Source organism: Meriones unguiculatus, chromosome 21, assembly GCF_030254825.1.
Source record: "Meriones unguiculatus strain TT.TT164.6M chromosome 21, Bangor_MerUng_6.1, whole genome shotgun sequence".
Lineage (NCBI taxonomy): Eukaryota > Metazoa > Chordata > Mammalia > Rodentia > Muridae > Meriones > Meriones unguiculatus.
The window spans coordinates 28,475,858-28,497,351 of NC_083368.1; the positions used below are offsets into that span (position 1 = coordinate 28,475,858).

The window sequence follows — 21,494 nt, forward strand, 5'->3', positions numbered from 1 at the left end:
ATGCAGCAAAGAATTAATCACATTGAGATGGGGCGACTGTAAATAATTACTTGGCAAGGGCATTTTCCATTCACAGAAGGGACTAAGATTTCCAAGATCTATCTAGAAATCCTGACATGTATTACCCTAAGCAAAAGTCTCTTAATTTTAATACTGTTGGTATTGGTTCTCTGATCCTTGTTTTTAACGAGGGTGTGTGTTGGACTTTGGGGGACAGTCGGCAGCATCCCTATCCCTGACCAGATGTCAGTAGTAAGAGCACCTCTGCCCCCAACACTGCAAAACAGTACATTAAGACATGAGTGTCAAGGGGCTCATCAGGTAAAAATGCTGGCGACCAAACCTGATTCCCCAGTACCCACGTGTTCCCACAGTCATCAGCTGACCTACACACACACACACACAACATACCCCACATAAATAAGTAAATAAATAACGCTTGATACCAAAAAAGTGTCAAGAATTCTTCTTAGATTCTTACCCAATTTGTCTGTGTTATAATTAAAAACAAAAATCCCATGATTTTAAAGTTTAAGTAAGTTAAATTTTATAAATTTTAACAAGTTAAATGATCAATTTGGGAGGCAATTAATGAAACCCTTTTATGTGTCCAGCATTTCCTGATGAGTGTACAAAGACTAATGAATCATTTTCTCAGTTCTATAGAAGCTTAGACTCCAGTGAAGAGATGAGCAGCCACTGACAGTCTTACAATGCTCTGTGGTCGGTTTCCTTAGAGTGAACTACAGAGCATGTCATCAGAACAAAAGAGAGCTTCTCAGCCTCGCGACACACATTCTTCTGAAATATGTTCAGCACCTGAGTGCCTCACATATGAGCAACCGATATTCACAATCAGAAGAGGTCAGACTGCTCCAGATAGAGGGATGAAACCACTAGTCATAATATTTGGAAATTAGAAGTTAGACATAAAATCTTGAATTTAATTGTAACTAAAGCCAAGAATTTGTGTTCTTTAGGTAACTGCTATAAACAAAGGTGGGCCACAGAGTGGCAAAAGGCATTTGCCAAAAATACATTTGAAAATTACTCATGTCTGGAATAACATGGACATATAGGTTATAGATGATAGACAGCCAGATAGATAGATAGATAGATAGATGGATGGATGATAGGTAGATTCCTGAAAATCAAATTTAAAACAAAGAAAATTCAACATAGGTGAGACTGCAAAAGGCGCTTCCTGAAATAATATTTCCAAGTGTTTTCCCGAGAACTGTAGTTACAGGTGGTACTTAGTTGACACATGGGTGCTGAGAATCAACCCATGTCCTCTGGAGGGACGGCCAGCGCTCCTAACTGCTGAGCCATCTCATCAGCCCCCCCAGTAGCTTCATAAAAGCTTCTGTGGTGGTCTTCTGGAGATATTTTCCACAGGAACTTTGTAGCTCATGGTAGCATCCTGTGTTTATAACTATATCATGTTGAAAGTTCCGTAGAAGTAGAACTCCTGTAGCCACCCTAATGACAAAGCAAAAGTTGTCCCATTCAAGCTGATTCCTGAGCTTTGCTCTTGTACCCAATTCCCCATTAGACACTGTACCCCAAGGGGCCCCATTGAAACTGACCTGTGAATATCTGAAATTCCAGCACCCAGACAGCCAAGTCAGCAGAATTGTGAGTTTAAGGCCAATTTGGGCGATGTAATCAGACCCAGTCTCAGACGAATAAAGCAGCGTGAACTAACTATATCTTCTCATCAGTGCATGAATAAATCTCACAAAATTTTAACCAAGCGATATTCAGTACCAACTAATACTTTACCATATCATCATTTAAATAAGCTTCAATATCAGACAAAAATAGCATGTGGCTGTTAGAGGATGAATACATTTTCCCTTCCAAAAGCTGTGTTGAATTCATAGCCCCACTTCCTCAGAATATGGCCTTATTTGGGAACAGAGACTTAAGATTATAACCAAGCTGAAATGAATTCATTAGTGTGGACACTAACCCAGAATGACTAGTTTCCTTCTAGAAGGTAAAGCTGGGCCACAAATACAAAAATACAGGAAGAGCATACTGTGCTGATTCAAACTTGAGTGATGGCTCTATAAGCAAAGACACACCAGAGATCTCAGGGAAATTACCTCACCTAGAAGAGAAGGCTGAAACAGGTTCCCCTGCAGAGAGAGCCCTCGGGAGGAATCAAGCCTGCAAACTCTTGCCTTCAGACCACTGTGAAATAGTAAATCTCTGTCACTTCAAGCCACCGTTTCATGCTGGTTTTGTTACAGCAACTCCAGCATTCTGAAACACTTACATCAGAGATTGGAATGGTGACTACCCCTGAACAAAAAAACGAGTCAAGTGATAGGGACAGGAGCAAAAGAAGAGAAAATATACATCTTAATAGTCATGATATTCATGTGTTCACTTGTAGTGAACTTATTTTATACTTTACATTATTATTATTATTATTATTATTATTATATGTTAGTGAAAAGGTTTATAAAGAAGCAACAATTAAAGCAGACACGAAGGAGTCACTATTTACAAAATGAAAAAGACAAGAGTCTGGTGGAAACGGTAGAAAAAAAAATGTGCTGGTAGCATCAGCTCACGTGAGGAGCCTTCCAACCACAGTGAGCGACCACTCATATGCAGCTAAGAAGAGATGGCCTCTGAGACAGCCCTCAGATTAAGACTGAGGTCCCACCTTCTTGCACCTGCTGCTGCTTTCCTCTTTACACCTTGTCTCTCTCCATTCTCATTCCTAGTCTAATATTAGACTGCTGCCTTCGGAACTGAGCTCATTCAGTCTTGGCAGTGCTATGGAATCTGGAGAAAGCACTTGTGGAACCCTGCATGGAAGGCTCACCCGCCAGCTAACTCTTCAGGAAAACTGAGGGAGTCCTGTTCAAAACTCACTGTTTCTTGGTGTTTTGCCTCCTTGGTGTTTTTTTCACTGTACATGTTAGGTTCTCATCGGCCATTCCTCCACATGGTACAGTGAGTCCAAGGACAAAATGACCCTGGATCCCAGCTGCTCCATTAGTTGATAATCATGAGAATTGCTTCGGCATTTCTGTTCCTCCTTGGGAGCTAAATCCCTGACTACTAGGGCTTCATACATTGTTTCTACTCTTCTTGCTGCATGGTGATTGTGACAAAGAGCTTGTCTGCTCTAGCCACAGGAATTTGCCTTCTTCACCTCTGACCTCTGCCATAGCCTTGGAGGGAGATGGTATTTTCCTCTTCTAAACCTTATCTTTACTGCAATTCATCAGATAGGTTCGCAGCCACTTCCTGAGGCTCCAATTTGAAATTAGAACCATGTTGCTGTCAGTAGCTTTTGCTGTCCTAATTAGTATTTACCAATGTGAGCCCGGGCAGTGGAGACAATGTTGCCTTTACCGATGGCCTCCTAAGAGCCTTATTATTGTCTTACCTTAATTGGAGGAGTACTGAGAGAGAGAGAGAGAGAGAGAGAGAGAGAGAGAGAGAGAGAGAGAGAGAGAGAGAGAGAAAAGGAATGAACCAATTTAATTTTCTTTTACCATTGCCCTGTGTGATATGTCTAAGAAATAGATTTGACTCATCTCTACCAAATAGGTCCTAGGAGGCCTGATCACCTTGGTACTAAAACTTTCAGATAAATCCTCTTGGAATTGGGGTCAGTACTAATTGGCTAATGGGGTACTCCAAACACCACTGTCTTGACCTGAGGCCAGATCAGTGTCTGAAAATGAAGAACTGATTTTGCACCATTAGAGGGAGAAGGGGATAAGAATTGGGTTTAGGAAAAGGCAGTGAGTCTTTAAAAAGAAATAGTATTCCATCTTCCTGTTTGTTAGCCTTTCCCCCCTTTCAGTCTGGATTCTTTCATGGTGTTGCAATACCAATGAAAGGTGAAATGATTTATTTTTCCATGTCTAATGGCTCTTACTCCCCTGGTGTGGACCAACTTAAGAACCAACAAACTCCTCAGCGCTCCCACACTAAAGAACTATGCAATTGATTGCTAGTGAGTCCTGATTCCAGTTCACTGGGTCTTGATTCCCTCCCCAGTGAATCATTTGACCTGGATCAAACTCTAACCATATCAGGAAGGTGACAGAATCGATGCAGGGGGGATTCAGCTGTGCTGCCACTCAGCGTCAGTTCAGTACGGAGGAGCTTGCTTCATCTCACTCCCCAGGCCAATGTGTTTGAAATCATTGTTCCAGGACAGGACTAGAGTCCTCTTTTGTTCATTTTCAGGATGGTGTGGACATAGCACTGTCTATGTCACACTAAGGATCAGGGTGCTTCTGACAGTGGGTTTCTAAAGTAGTTGTCTGAAGGAGTCTAAGGCGATTCTTGCATTTAAAGGATGTAGAGATTAAGCCATATTTTGTTATATGTTTTATAGTTTCACAAATTTCGTGAAGGTAAATTTTTATTGAGAAGCCATTTCTACCAGGGAGATGGTTTAGTCGGTATTTATTGTGCAAACATAATCACCCGAGTTCACCCCGCACCCCGCTTCCGCCCCTGAAATCAGCTAAAAAGCAGGTGCCCTGGAGCACACTGTAATCCCAGAGCTATAATCACAGCATTGGGGAGGTAGAGACAGGAGCATCCCTGGACTCACCAGCTCCACGTTCAATGAGAGACCCAATCAAAATACAAGATGGAGAGGATTTAAGTAAGATAACGGCTCTGGCCTTCATACATGTACACACATACATGCATATAGGTACATATGCACATATATGTACGCATACATGGACATACACATATACACAAAAATCCACCAAAAGTATCATTTGTTTAGTCACTACCTATTTTCCAAAGACTTGTTAAAATACTTGCAATGTTTTCATAATTATTTACCTTATAAGAGGGTTTTGCCTGCTCTTCCTTGACTATTCTATTTAATTGTATAATTTCTCAGCAAAATCAGGTGTGTACATATTTATGTGACTACAGCGCTCTTAAAAAGAACAAAGTCCTCTTCCCTCACTTTCCCCAAGCCCAGCCCACCACCCAGAGATGCGCTCGTCTCTGTCTGTCCTCTTTTTCTGGAAAACAGAGTGATCCATTTCTGACTGTACCTCTCTTTTCCCTCCTAACATTTTGTCCAAACTTTGAGAATGTTCATCTTTCAATACTTACTCTGATTTTCTGTATTTGTTATATAATTTTGCAGAGCTGGCACGTTTGCATGTATTCAGCCACGTGTGTGGGGGTGGTGCACATGTATGGAGCCCAGAAAATAACCTCAGGTGTCAGTCGTTAGGTACTTTTCTCCCTCCGGCAGCCTATCTCCTGATAGACTGGCTCCACAAGTTCAAGGCCAGACCAGGAACTGCTCGCTACACAACAGTTGCTGGCCAATCCACCTCACTATCTTTCTTCAAACTGATTTTATTCCTAATGCTTATGGAAGCTGAACATCAGCATTGATTGTGCTAGTGGAAAAGCAATGCATTGCCAGGGCTGAATCACATCTTGAAAGCCCCACAGAAGGGTTCGTTTTCTCTCCTTTGCAGCCTTTATTGCTCACTCATGTTGGCGGCTCTTTTAAAGCCAACAGTGGTGAGCTTCATCATCTGTATCTATCACCCAGGAACTGGCTCCTCTGATCCTTCTCCAGCATCTGTGGCCCGTGTCAGTAATGCTGGGCTCACCCCCGTGTAATGTGAGATGTTCTTATGTCAGCTAAAAACAACCTTACTTCCAGTTTTAATTCATCTTTTATTGTCTGGGATAATAGTACCGGGGGCCTGACATTTAGGTTGTGTGTATCTTTCAAGGACTATTTTTCTGCCTTTGTAAGTTTGCATTTTTCTGTTAATTTGACCAATGTTAAACATATTTTTGCACGTTTAAGAAAATTAGATTTTCCTTACAGTAAAATAACTATTCATATTCTTTGGACATTTTCTATGAGTTACTAAGATCCATTTTATATTGGATATGTGTACATTATCTTAAATACCGTTGGAAGTCTGCGGTATCATTTCCCACGTTTGCTCTGATGTTATTTTCCATGTGTATTCGTTTTGGAACTTTGTGTATGCGAACATTTGTGGGATTCATGTGTATAGGACAGTACACACACACATACACACACACACACACACACACCAGCACACAAGTGTACACAGGTCTGTGTGTGTATGTGTTTCGGTGTGTACACGTGTGCGGAGGTCAAAGATCAACCAGGGTTCATCAAGAACCATCCACCTTGTTATTTAAGACAGCTATTCTCAGTGGGACCTAGAGTTCACGCATTAAGCTAGGCTGGCTAGCAAGGGAGCCCCAGGGATCCTCCGGTCTCCACCACTCTAGAACTGAGATCAAGTTCCTCCAGGTTACCCAGGCCTTTCGCATCGAATGCTGATGACTGAACTTACCAAAACTTAAAACTTACCAAGGTCTTTACCAACTCAGCTGTATCTCAGCTCATTATTTGGAACTTTAAAATCTTGTTACACTTTGGTATATGTTTTCTTGGTTTTTGTTTGTTTGTTCTTTTTTCATTTTCAGTAGCCTTTAAAAAGGACTTTTCCCACTCTGATATTAAAGTACTTTTTTATTTCTAGAACTTCTTTGCTTTTGTTTTTATTTTTTTACATGCAAAACTTTGATCCTTTCGGAATCAATCTGGGAATAAGTAATGAGATACAGACTTAAATTCATTTTTTTTCAGTTGGTTAAACAGTTACTTAACAATGTGTACAAAATAGCTTCCCTTGTTTGAGATGCCACCTTTAGCTTTTACTAGGATGTAGTAGGTTTATTCACGGATATCTTATTCTACTCTCTTGGTTTCTCCACACACCCCCAAGTATCATGAAATTAGGAAATCAAATATGGATGTCTATGAATCACACAGAAAGTGACAATCTTCTCCTAAGGAAAAACTAGAGACTAACAGCGGGAAATGGAAAGTACACAGCAGACTAGCAAAAGTGGAGTAAAAAACAAAGATCACAGTCATGCCGGAGCCTCATGGCACATGAAAATTCAGTCTTCAGCTGCATCTTGAAGAGAATTACCTAGTAATTATTATAAGAGAATGGCATATGGAATGGAAAGGTAAGCGGGCCAGATAAGAAGCTGTAAACTGAGTAAAATTTCCCTCTTCAACACAACCAACTCCTGAACACTTAAGGCTCAGGTAATATTATAGAACAGTGGGCAGGAAGGCTGAAAGAGCAGCCAGAAGTCCAGGGAGTCTGCCATATGAGATTATGTCTCCTACATATGACAGGGGAACTATGGTCATGATACCATAACAACATGACTATCTAAACAATGACAATACCAATTAGACAGGCTGACATGAAAGGAGGAAATCTTCGTGGACCTCGCTCATAGATAAAAAGAACTACAAGCAATTAATGACTTCTGAGAGAGAAAGAATAGTCTTCTTAGGGATGAGCCTCCTAATTGGATATTCGATTCCAAGTGGTTGGCTCTGAAATCATACACATACAAGCAATATTAAGCGGACTCAGCAGGTTGTATTTATATATTTATGAGAGAGACAGAGAGAGTGTGTGTTGTGATGGTGTGTGTGTGTGTGTGTGTGTGTGTGTGAGAGAGAGAGAGAGAGAGAGAGAGCATATAACAGTAAAGAGAACAATGATTTAGGAGCAAGTAGAGGAGGAGCATGAGAAAAGATGGAGGGAGAAGACATGGGAGGAATTGGAGGGAGAAAAGGGAGAGAGGAAATAATGTAACTATATTTCAATTAGAACTATTACGGAGAACAAGCTTCCCCTCTTAGTTCATGGCCTCCGTGAAGCTCTGTTATTACCTGGGTGTAATATTTCTGAGACGTTTAATAAATGCAAACCGAGACGTAAGAAGAATAAATTGTATGGAAGCTCATTTTAGAAGTTGTTCACAACAACTGTAGAAATAAGATGGACTACAGTTGGAAAAGAGGAAGGCGTTCAGATGTTCAGACCAGGTGTTTTCTGAAGACCTAGAAAAGGCACAGGGTCTAGAATATACCATTGTCTGGGCATCCACTATTATGCATATAAGATATCTAACCAAGCATGGCAGCGCATTCAAGATGCTGAGGTTAAAAAAAAAAAAAAAAAAAAAAACTGCTATGAGTTTGAAGCTAGTCTGGGCTACCTGGAAAGACTATATGCCAAAAGCTACAGAATGACTATAAATAATTTCAATTGTTTCCTATGTTAAGCATCAGAAATGCTTACATACATGTATTATACATTTACATTGAATCTCCATTTAAGGAGAAAATTCTTCCTATTAATTTTATATTGTCACGAAAATACTTCAGATGGCAAAAATCTTAGTGGTTGTATATAAATAGGTATGAAGTAAGACATGAAGCCTTGCCCAATTGCTGTTATAAAGCTTTCAAGAAAATAACATTTCACACCGCACAGAGTACATCTACGTGTTTGCCAGTGCTCTTCTCTTATGTAATACATTTCCTTTGAAGGCGGCACTCCTTTATGCTCATTGTTATCACTAGCACTTGGCACCCATTAGACACTCAGCAATGTTAAGCGACTAAATTCATGAATGCATAAGCACTCTGGAAGCTTTTGATGTGTGGCTTTCGATGGTGAGTGATAAATTGTGCCACCCTTGCTGTCTCTGCTCCCTGTTACTTCAGTTCTGCTGAGTGTACACCCAAAGTAATTGACTGATGACATACGAGACACCTAAACAAGTGTTCTTTTCTTTTCTTCCATTCCGTGTATCAAAGCTCCGTTCATCCCGAACAAAGGAGCAGACAGCATTGTGAAGTTTGACACTTTTGGAGACGGGATGGGAAGATACAATGTGTTCAACTTCCAGCACATAGGTGGAAAGTATTCCTACTTGAAGGTCGGCCACTGGGCAGAAACCTTATCTCTAGATGTGGACTCCATCCACTGGTCCCGGAACTCAGTCCCCACTTCCCAGTGCAGTGATCCCTGTGCCCCTAATGAGATGAAAAACATGCAGCCAGGAGATGTTTGCTGCTGGATCTGCATCCCCTGTGAGCCCTATGAGTACCTGGCTGATGAGTTCACCTGCGTGGATTGTGGTCCCGGCCAGTGGCCCACTGCAGACCTATCTGGATGCTACAACCTCCCGGAGGATTACATCAGGTGGGAAGACGCCTGGGCGATAGGCCCAGTCACCATTGCCTGCCTGGGTTTTATGTGTACATGCATAGTTATAACTGTTTTTATCAAGCACAACAACACACCCTTGGTCAAAGCATCAGGCCGAGAACTCTGCTACATCTTGTTGTTTGGAGTTAGCCTGTCCTACTGCATGACATTCTTCTTCATTGCTAAACCATCGCCTGTCATTTGTGCGTTGCGCCGGCTTGGGCTTGGAACCTCCTTTGCCATCTGTTATTCAGCTCTGCTGACCAAGACAAACTGCATCGCTCGCATCTTTGATGGGGTCAAGAATGGCGCTCAGAGGCCAAAATTCATCAGTCCCAGTTCTCAGGTTTTTATCTGCCTGGGTTTGATACTGGTCCAAATTGTGATGGTGTCTGTGTGGCTTATCCTGGAGGCTCCAGGCACCAGAAGATATACCCTTCCAGAGAAGCGGGAAACAGTCATCCTAAAATGCAATGTCAAAGATTCCAGCATGTTGATCTCTCTGACCTATGATGTGGTCCTCGTGATCCTATGCACTGTGTACGCATTCAAAACAAGGAAGTGTCCGGAGAACTTCAATGAAGCCAAGTTCATCGGTTTCACCATGTACACCACCTGCATCATCTGGCTGGCATTCCTCCCGATATTTTATGTGACATCCAGTGACTACAGAGTAAGTCTTTGAATGCTTTCTTGTTCTTCTTCTTTTTCTTCTTAATTTGTCTTTCTTCTTTCCTTTGTTCTTGTCATTTATCAGTGTTTGGTTGGGCAGAAGTTAGGGTAGACTCCTTTTATTTCATTTCAAGGCTGAATCAAATAATTGTAAATGCAATAATTAACTTCAATATGACGTGAGAAAATTAAATCACTATGCTTTAAGACACTTAATTAGGGCTTAATTTGTTCAGAGTGCTGTGCAAGGCACAGAGGGGAAGATGGATATAACGGATGGGTCATTCAAGTAGTTTATAATCTAGTGAGGAATAAAACATAATACATACACATAAAAACATCTTAATTAAATTTAAAAGGCAATTGACAAGAGAATGAGACTTAATCACTAAAACCCCAATGAGAACACTTGAAATTAGACACAAGAGGGTGTCTACAATAGATGGACCTATAAATTAAAGTACCATTGCAACATTCAGCCAAGATTGGTATCAAGATCTAAAACTTTTATTCATGCTTCATTATGTCCCCACAATGGATTAAAATACAATCTGCTGTGTGTTTTCTAAACCTTGTTATATAAACAGATATATTCTGTGCATAACTATGTGTCATTGAACAGCTAAAGATTTTATTGTATGTATATGGCTAACCTAATTAAGTAATTATTTATAGAGTCTTGTATACAATTCAAATTTATGGACATCCATATAATTACCATCTCTTGTGGGGAAAATGTCGTCATCCCACCATAATTTACCAAGTTGTTGAGCCACTGATAAGTTCATTTTACTTTAGTAATTTTAATGTAGTGTTCTTAGTGAGTAATAAGATTTTTTTCCCTTTTCTGGCAATTGGTTTTTATTATCTCTGCCTCTTAGGTCATCATAGATCACAGTTTTCTGCAGGCCTGTTTCCTTGTTGTAGCATGAGTTCAGAAAATTAAGTACTCCGTAGGTAATAACTGTTCCCAAATCTTCTGTTTGCCAGTAATTACAACATTACCTCAAGTCTAGGAATCTGAATATCAAAAGGAAGGCACAGAAAATCTCAGATCTTAGGGTAGGAAAAAAAATTCACAGTGTCTATGGCACATCACACTCTTGCATTTTTTTTCTTTTGGTTTTTCAAGACAGGGTTTCTCTGTGTAGCCTTGGCTATTCTCAACTTGCTTTGTAGACCAGGCTGGCCTTGAACTCACAGAGATCCATGTGCCTCTGCCTGCCTGAGTGCTGGGATTGCAGGCATGTACTACCGTGCTCAGCTAGATTGCTAAAAAAAAAAAAAAGTATATTTATTTGTTCTCACCATAAAATAATAAGTATATAAGGTAAAAATGTGCTCATGAATTTGATTCTTTATAATGTTTTCACTTTTCAATATGTTACATATGTGCATATACATATATATATATGTACCATGATTAACTTCAGTATGATATGAGAAAATTCATTATTTTTAAAATTATATATAACATACTTATGTATATGTTTATGTATATACACAAATATATGTAATTTCCACCAACTAAAATAATGTTCTAAAGGACAAAAAGACTAAAACTGGGAATCAAGAGCTTGACAAAGGTTACTGTCTTTAATTCAAATTATTCACAACTACATGTTTGAAACCTATGGACCACACGCAGTAATAGTTAATACAAATTAGAAAGGTATATTCAATGTTAGAATAATACTCTGCTGTTTTTAGTGCTCAATACTCTAAGGCAACCTATAAAAAATTTAAAAATCCTTAAGAGGGGTAGTATCATAATTTGATAAGCAAATTCAAAGGCAAAAATATGTGAACCACAAGAGTTTGAACAGTCAGGGTTTTAGAATAAAATAAAGTATTGTTAATATTTTTAGAGCCCCTCCACCCAATTGTTGTTTTTACAGATCCCCTCACCCCACGGATCAGCATGAACAACTGATTTTTCTTACTGTTGTTACTATATCATCCCTAATGAACCTGCTTTAAAGTATATTGGGAATGAAGACCAGTTATGATGGTAATATGTTAGGATAGAAAAGATAATGGACAGCTACAGTTTGATACATAAACCTTAAAGTTATTTTACGTAAGAGGTTGGCTGGGGAGCTAAATCATGTAGGGCTTTGTAGGATATAGCAGTGAAGTTAAATTTTATTTTCTATGGAAAAGGAAGCACTTGGAAGATTTTTAGGTGGACGAAATCATCGTCTCACATTGTAAGGGAGAAAGCAGAGGCAAGAACACGGGGTGGGGGGCAGCCTGCTTGGTTAGGTGGGACAGCTGCAACTGAGTATTAACACTGGAGAGGGTTAGAAGTAGAGATAGAAACTGACAAGGAGCCTAAGGAGCCTAACCAGCTTTTATACCATTTTCAATCTACCAAAGTAACCCGCCACAGTGCCAGGGACAAGGCAGAGCACACGTAACCACTGATTCAAACACAGAGGACTTCATCGCTCACAACCATGGCAGCAACTGTAGAGTGTCAGCATCTGCATCGGAGATGCTGATCCCCAGGTCCCAGTTCCTAGAAAGCAATGTGAAGTGGACTCAGGGATACCCGAATGTGCTCTGATCAAGACAGGCCCAGCCTTACTGACTTGATGGACTTACAGTAGAGCACAGCGCTGCTATGGATCCCGTTCCTAGATTAATTATTGGGATTGTGTTCCTCACAGCTTTTACCATTATTTCTGACTTTAAAAATATATTTTTAAAAGCATTAAAATATAATTTCTCGTTATTATTGAGTTGTCAGAGCTCCCTTAAATTTTCATCTGAAACAAGTGTCTTGCCCTTAGCTTAGCCTTACTTCCTCAGTACAAAAAAAATCTGGGTAAGGGGATGATTTGGATACCAGTGTAACATACAAATTAGAATTTCTCCCCTCTCTTGAGTTCCCTAGCACAGTGTATCTGGTGTATGTAGACATCTGTCACTCTCAAGGATGGAAAGAACTCCTCTCTAGCCTTCAGTGTGTTTCTGCTAAAGCAGCTAAAATCATGGTGGAGAGTGAGATAAAGCATAAACTACATGGTGATGCCCTGTATTAAACAAAGAATCCCAGCACTCTGGGAGGCAGAGGCTGGTGGATCTCTATGAGTTCAAGGCCAGCCTTGTCTACAAGGCCAGTCCAGGACAACCAAGGCTACACGGAGAAACTTTGCCTCAAAACAAACAAACAGACAAACAAACAAAAAACCAACCAAACAAAAAGACAATATTACAGCTTTTCAGTTTCCCAGATGATAGATTGTTGGCACCTTTTCTCTCCCAGCAGCTTGCAGAGCACTTTCGAGACTTATAAATATGGCCAGCATGGAAGAAGCATTGTGCTCAGTTCTAGTTTGATCTTTTTGTGTCCTGTCCCTAGCAATAGGATCTTATCATCAAGTTCTGGTGAGCAACCAAGAGCTGTAACAATAACTTGTAGTGTTATTTCTCAGACTCCTCCTGACCAGCGACTCACAGGGAGATAGGTATCACACATCTGTCACTGAGATTTTGGTTTAATAACCTAGAGCTTTGAGGAGCATTATTTCAGATTTAAGGCCCACTCCATAAAAGGGAACTCACATCTGGTACTGTAAACCTGCCCAATCCTCAGTAAAAAAAAAAAAAAAAAAATCCACAGCTGGGATGATCATAGGTCTCTTATTACTATTATTTTCCTAAATGGTTATAGTGTCAACCTATCTTCTGAACACTTCTCTTCATATCTCTGTATAGGGCAGATCTTAAACTTCATCAGAGACTCTGCTTTTTTCAGTGGGTAACAATAAATACAGAATCTGTATTCTGTATCTGTAAACAAAGAGAATAAGTAACTGTGGAGTGGTAGAGTCTACATGGAAACACACACACACAACACAGCTCAAAAAAATTATAGAAGAAAGAAAATAAAAGCCACAGTCTGATGATTACTGCTGCAAAACACTGTCTTTGGGGCATGACACAAGCAGAAAACCCACAAACTCATTGTGGCTGTTGTCTGCACAGGACCTGTACAATACTGAACCCATTCCCATTTCATCATGTGTGGGACAGGGGCTCCCGAGGTTCCAATCCTGCCTGAGAGACTATTGACAGTTAGTGGAGGCTGGGAGAAGACTTGCTTTCTTCAGTGGTGTAGCCACTGAGAAGTTGTTCATATTCTAGCAAATAGTCTTCTGCCCATGCTCAAGCAGGCAGCTCTATCTAAACTAAATGGGTCATACACACAAAGACATGAAACTAGGAAGAGGACTTGTTTAAAGGTTCAGTAGAAGAAAGAGGGGAAGTGAGACAAGGGAATGAACACACGGTGGGAAGAATGAAAACTCGTCCTGTACATTCACTGAACTGACAAAGAAGACAGTGCAGCCAGTCCTGATGAGATCTGATGGGCTAGGGTCAGATAGAAGGGGAGGAGATCCTCCCCTATCAGTGGACTGGGGGAGGGGCATGGGAAGAGAAGAGGGAGGGTGGGTAGGACTAGGAGGAGATGTGGGGGGGCCACAGTGGGGATTCAAAGTGAATAAATTGTAATAAATGATAATAATTAATAAAAAATAAATAAATAATGATTTTTTTAAAAAAAATAAGAAATAAAGGGAAAAAAAGGAAGAAAGAAGAAGCCCAATTCAGGCAAAAGCATATAGACACACGAGCACCTCACCTGTAGATAGCCTAGACTTTTTCTTTCCAGGCAAATGTACTCAAGTAGACAAAAGCTCCTATTTGTACCCAGATTCCACTGCAAAAACTAAAACCCTGGTCATCTCAAAAAAAAATGTCTTTAAAGGATAAGTATTAAGAGAGTCCACTATGGTCTTCTTTCTGTAGCAAGTATCAAGTGCCCTGTTCCCAAAAGTATAAAATTCCCTGTTCCCACAAGTACCACAAATACTAAATGTCCTGTGCCCACAAGTACCAAGTGTCCTGTGCCCACAAGTACCAAGTTCCCTGTGCCCACAAGTAGCAAGTGCCCTATTCCCTTAGCTTCTAAAGGAAATCAGCCAAAGTTCAAATGACTCATCTGCTCTATGCTTTCTCTGATGGTCCCTCTTCTGTTGATTATTGAGGTTCAAATCTCAGGACTCTGTGTGAAAGGAATTAAAACTTTTAGCTCAATCAGAACAAATGTAATATTGTCTTTAGTATCAAATGGACTTGAATACTACTGTAGAGAAAAAGGTTCAGAAACAGAGCACTGAACTAGCTGCTCTCTTTCAACCATTTTCCTGTATCCCAGCATTCAATCCCCTCTCCAGACCCTTCCATTTAATAAGCAATAAGTAGAGCACTGTTTGAGCATACCAGGGTGGCCACACAGTTTTGCCAACATGTTTGCTATTGATTTTTATAGAGCTACTTTGGTCCTTGAGACTATTGTATTTCCCTTTTTACGAAGCCGTATCTCAGTGAGAACTCCATCTTTACTGTCGAAACTGCCGAAGCCTGCAGTTTATGAGATTTTGTTCTACTTATTAGTAACAACTTATCCTGATGGCTTTGTTGCTTCTGACAAAAGAAAAACAACAACAACAACAACACATTGTGATTGACATCAATAACAACAGCCAGACTGTGAGCATTTATTTGTCGCAGTCTCTGAGCCTCCCTTTTCACACAGAGGAATGCCGGCCTCTCGCACTGGGAGGAGACTCCTCTGTCTTCTAAGCTCTTTAGGTGAATATCCATGAAGAACTAGTCCAGAACAGAGGGAGTTAGAGCCTTTGCTTATGAGATATGTAGAAACAAGAGACCTGCAAAGAATTATCAGCCAACATAAACCGTTATTGGATTGGATGAGTGAGTTTAAAGAAGCAGAAAGATCAAAGATGACTCACAAGATTCTTAAACATTTGTATTGCTCAGACTGGAGCATTTAGGAAAGGAGATCAAGCTTGGGTTACATGTACTTCCTTTATTCCCAATAAATAAACATATTGTGTGCTAGGGACGGTTGAATATGTAAATCTGGAAGCATACAGAATAGGTCTGAACTAGTAAATATCTGGACATCAAAAATATAGCAGGTATCTAAGTCATGAGAACTTAATGATGAGGGGGAGATAGTAAAGAGCCAAGGTCTAACCAGACCCTACAGTTCAGATAGAAGTGATCAGAAACAATCACCCAGTCTAGTGAAGGATATGTCTAGGAAGCCAAAATAACAAACAATTAGTGATGTCAAATGTTGCTATGAATCTGAAGATAAAGTCAGGGCCGAAGGAACTAGCAGTATAAAATAGAACAGAACGTTGTAGGTAAACACAAAATTTTAATCATATGACTCACTAAAGGAACTGGACAAGTGAACTCTGAACAAGCCAAGTTCACTGACAACAACCACCCACCATCTATCACTGAATATTTATATTTTACTATTTAAGATTCTGACTTCACTGGTTCTGCATAAATACCATTATCCAAATACAAAGCAAACAAGAAAGTCTATGTGAAGTTTTGGCAAGCAGTCAGCAGCAACCCACACAAATGATGCTTGCTTTGAAATCCTAAACAATGTTTTCATGAATATCCCAAACACAGCAGATCCAATATAGTTAGCACATAGACTTTGCGATGAAAAGAGCAGCTATGACCAATTCTGGCTTTCTAACTTGGGCTTGCCTCAGTGTTCTCTGTAGCTGACTGCGTGATGGAATTTTCTACGTGATGGCTACTCATCAGCCAACCTTTCTTGTAGGTGCAGACGACAACAATGTGCATCTCCGTTAGCTTGAGTGGCTTCGTGGTCTTGGGCTGTTTGTTTGCCCCCAAGGTACACATTGTCTTGTTCCAACCCCAGAAGAACGTGGTCACACACAGACTCCACCTCAACAGGTTCAGCGTCACCGGAACTGCGACCACATACTCTCAGTGTAAGTATGAAACTAAGCACTGATTCTTGCCACTAGGGGAGCTGGGACAGCAGGGCCCAATGAAGCATGCCTGTTCCTCGAAAGAATCCCAGCTGGGCAGTGATAGTAAGTTCTATTATGCACCTTAAATTAGAATGTCTGTCAGGCTGAGCTACGGGGCTAAGGTTACAGAAGATTTAGTAGTTCTCTTTGGGCACCAGGCAGAGTCTACAAAGAAAGAGAAACATTCAACCCATTAATTCAGTTCAGCTTTTTGACCAGACTGTGTACTCATGGGACCAACCTTCTAATCTTTTTGCAGTTGTACCCTGGGATGCCTTAGGAGAGGCATTGAGTTGCTCTCTGCCTCACTTTACTCAGTGGCTGGAGAGAGGCGTTCTCTAAGGAAAGTGCAATGCTGCACACATGCTGAAAAAGTGCAAGGGAACAGATGATCAGAGGAAAGGCTTCCAGCTGATCCCACCCGTTTTCAAAAGTTCAATCACGTCTATTAACATGGTGAAGCTAAGGGTGTGAAGGTTCTCTCAGTGAGGGCACCTGTTTGGCCCCTTTGTGTTTAACCACAGTAAAATCCAACCAACATCCCGTGACAGGACTCTGGAAAGTACTATAATAGATCTTCCTGATTCACTGACACAGTGGGTTCCAGATGAACACAGCAGAGAGGCCTGTGTGAACAGAATTCTAGGACCTGTCCCCAGACCACGATTCTCTCCCCCCACGACTGGCCAAGTGACTGAAACACTGTCATCCCAAAACACACAATTCAGTCTTTTCTAAAGCACAAATGTATCTGAAGCATGGCGCTCTTTGAAAACATTTTCAGTTAATTGGTGGTGCTAAGTAAGAGAATTCACTGACAGAGTGTGAGAGAGAAAGGGATAAAGGCACAGGGGAGGGAGGTCTTGGAATGACAGAAACAAATGACTGCTTCGAAATTTTGCCTCCAGTCAAGTAGAAAAGATACTTCAAAATAGCTCAGCCTCATGGGGTGACAAGTGCATCGGTCCTCCAAGTTTCTCCAACAAAGTGTAGACTGTCACCCTTCTCTGTCAGGGGGAAGACTGACAGGGAGGGAGCACATGCGTGTTCCAGGATGCACACCCTTAGCTCCTCAGCCCTGAGCCACTGTGACACGGGGATCCACACATCCCCTACTAAACTCTCAGGTTTCCCAAGAGTAAAGGAAGACCTAGAAAATGGAGAAACAATTACTTCTTTTTATTTTATTAAATTATTTTTATATTAATTACAGTTTATTTACTTTGTATCCCAGCTGTAGCTCCCTCTCTCATTCCCTCCCAATACCACCCTCCCTCCCTCATCTCCTCCCTGTCCCTTTCCAAGTCCACAGATAGGGTAGGTCTCCTCCCCTTCCATCTCACCCTGCTTATCAGGTATCTTCAGGACTGGCTGCCATGTCCTCCTCTGTGGCCTGGCAAGGCTGCTCCTCCCTCGGGGGTGGGGAGGTCAAAGAACCAGCCATTGAGTTCATGTCAGAGACAGTATCTTACTAGGGTAACCCACTTGGATACTGAGCTGCCATGGGCTATGTCTGAGCAGGAGTTCTAGGTTATATCCATGCATGGTCTTTGGCTGGAGAATCAGTCTCAGAAAAGACCCCTGTGCCCAGATATATTTGGTCCTTGTGGAGCTCCTGTTCTCTCTAGGTCTTACTAACTCTTTCTTCTTTCATATGATCCCCTGCACTCTGCCTAAAGTTTGTTTATGAGTCTCAGCAAATGCTTTGATACACTGCTAGGCAGAGTCCTTCAGAGGCCCTCTATGGTAAGCTCCTGTCCTGTTTCTTGTTTTCTCCTACTTCCAATGTCCATCCCATTTGTCTTTCTAAGTGAGGATTGATCATCTTACCCTGGGTCCTCCTTCTTGCTTCGCTTCTTTAGGTGTACAGATTTTAGTATGTTTGTCCTATCTTTTAGGTCTAGTATCCACTTATAAGTGAGTATACACTGTGTGTGTCTTTCTGCTTATTTCTTAACTAAACAAAAATTTTATAGCTAGCTAGTTCAGATAATTTTTAAAAAACTGGCAATAAGAACAATGTCATCCACAGAAACTATCACCCAGTATTTTCTACTGGTGGGCATTGTGATAAACACGGTGAGTTTGTGTGTGTGCATGTTTATTTAATGGAAACGACTTTTTTTTTTCAATGCAGTTTATTCAGGAACCTTGAACAATCATCTGACCCTGGGGAAAGCCAGCCCACAGCTTAAATAGCCTCTGGGTAGCCAACCCCAGCATGCCACGTGGGCAATGCAGATAGGTCCACATACATGGAAGCAAGCCAGATCCTCAGCCTTAGCCAAATGTGGAATTGTTCGTGACAGAGAGCACTCACCATCGGGAAGGAAACAACTTTTAAGATAAAGAAACCTGAATGGGGTCATGTGTTTTAAGTTCTGATTCAGAACTTAGTATCTTAGTATCAGTACTTCTGATGTCAAGCCCCGACAGCTAATTGCAGTATCATGCTGCCTCTTCCCAAAAGAATACTGGGGTTATTCATGATGCTAGGAGCTTAACAGCTTTCACCAGGAAGATGAGGCGGTACTCACTCTAGCCAAAATAGGACAAGTTTCCCTGGAGTCTGCTGACAACTCAAAGCTCCTGGTTAGGAATGGAACAATGACACAGTCTTTAAGTTGAAACAGACACCTTTAAGCCAGACCTTAATAACTCAGAAGCATATTCTAACACACATTAGTAGAAATTATTAAATTCCTGAAAAAAAATTACTGCACTCATTACCTCACCAAATCTGTCCTCAGAAATTGGAAAATACCCATGTACACAAAAATTTTGGGCTGAGGTGATGCTGGACCCTCTGTTCCCTGTAAGCTAATGTGATAATGGTCAAATTAGTGCTTTAAGGAAGATGTCTACCCAGTGTCACACTTTTGGAGTATCCCCAGAGCTCACTGCCTCAACGGTGTTGCCTTAATTAATTTACCACAATCAATGAAGTAGTATTTTCTAACAAAATAATTTATACAGTATCCATTTCAAATTGTAGGAATAACAAATACACTCACCCGTAACTCTGCGTGTAATGTAGCCCAATGTTTGCAGATTTGTTTTTATCCTCATGATATCAGAGATTACAAGTTCTATTTTGTAGTTAAGAAAACTGAAAAGTAAAGTTACTTGGTCTGTTGATAGCTCAAAGATCTTGTTTATGATTGGAACAAAATAGTTTTTAAGTCATTTTTCAAGACAGGGTTTCTCTGCGAACCCCTGGCTGTCCTGAAACTTGCTCTATAGATCAGGCCAGCCTGGAACTCAGAGATCTGCCTACCTCTGCCCGGGATCAAAGGCATATGCTACCACTACTTGCCTGGCCTATAATCAGACCTCAGTCACTCAAAACTAGTAATATATTCCCCTTGGATTTCCTGACTTGCAGTGAGAATATTTCCCATTTTAATAAATTAAAGCTATACCATCATGAAATTTATTCATTCATTAAATTTTTAAATATTACCACATTCCAGTGACATATGAACAGTAAGTAAATTACAAGTTAATGCTGAGATTTTCAAAAAAAAAAAAAAAACAATTTGATTATTTTAGTGCCCGTTTCCTCTAGCATGACTACAGGGCAGCTGCTGTCCTTGTCCCTCCCAGATACTCTGCAGTGTGCTATTTTATAAATTACACAAAACTCCTAAGCTACTCTGACTCCATTAGGTGGAACATATATTTTACTTAGAGAGTGAACGTAGTTACTGGTTTTAGATTTCCAAATCCAACTCACTAGCAAATCAAAAAGACATTTGAGGGGGAAATGCATAAAAAGCACTAAATATCCACAGACTGATGTTCAAGTCGCTGTTCTGTAAACAGTGCAGTTCAGTCACCATGTGCAGTGCTCTAAGTGTAAGTAATCTGGAGATGGATAATGTGCATGGGAGATGGCTGTAGGTTGGAGACAAACAGCACTTTACAGATAGGACTTGCTCAGATTTTATTGTCTGTGGGTAGGGAGGGAGATGGGGGAGGATCCTGCAGAGAATACTTTATAGACATCCAGGGACAAATGCAACTTTTGTCCTTCTAGTAAGTACTATGCTGACGGTTTATTATACTGATAGTTATTGATGCCACTCATGATTTTGAACTTTACAGTGATTTTTTTTCCCATGGGTAAAAGAAACACATCACACACAGATGAGAACACGCCAGGGAATAAGCAATGTTTACTTATTTCTATATAAGAAGCTGCTTTAAATGGCTTTACACAATTCTTTTATCACCTCCCATAGCTTTGTGAATCAGGAATTCAGCCAAGGCCTTGGGTGGGCAGTTCTTCTGCTTCATGATGCCTTACTTGGCATCCTCCTGTTGTGTTCCCTCGAGACTGAGCTGATCTGGAGGAAGTGTCCTAGTCTCACACCTAAGCTTAGCACTCTGGTGGGAAGACACCCCATGTGGGCTTTCAGAGAGCGTGCTCTGTGAAAGCACCAGCCAAAACCAGCCAGCTGGGAAACCTACACAGGGTGTCCTGTGCTGTATCTATTCAAGGATAGGACACAAGCTGCCCATAGTCAAGGGAAGGGACTAAACCAACTCCCAAGGGATCTGCAATTGTTTTTATCATGCTGTACTTTCCAGATCCTAAATGACCTCAATGATCCACTGTTTTCAGGGAATAGAGTGACTCCAAGGTGCAGCCACATTAATTCCTTGGTGAGAATTAATGTCTCTTTGGTGAGACAGTGGCAGATATATCACTTTGGAGCAATGGGCACCCTGTTACTAGAAGCTAAGGTCATTAATAACAGGAAACTATCTGTTTATATATAGTTGTTGTAAACAAAGAAAAGTATGCCCAAACTCA

General features: G+C 40.8%; 1 protein-coding gene across 2 annotated transcripts in view; it reads left to right on the forward strand.

Annotated features, from left to right (window-relative positions):
- The window catches only part of Grm3 (glutamate metabotropic receptor 3), a 215,017-nt gene that overhangs the window by 183,814 nt on the left and 9,709 nt on the right, over positions 1–21,494 (forward strand). For both annotated transcript variants that reach the window (XM_060373976.1, XM_060373977.1), the window contains exons 4-5: positions 8,708–9,774; positions 16,459–16,633. In XM_060373976.1, coding sequence (XP_060229959.1) covers positions 8,708–9,774; positions 16,459–16,633 — 1,242 coding nt within the window. The remainder of the gene's footprint in view (positions 1–8,707; positions 9,775–16,458; positions 16,634–21,494) is intronic.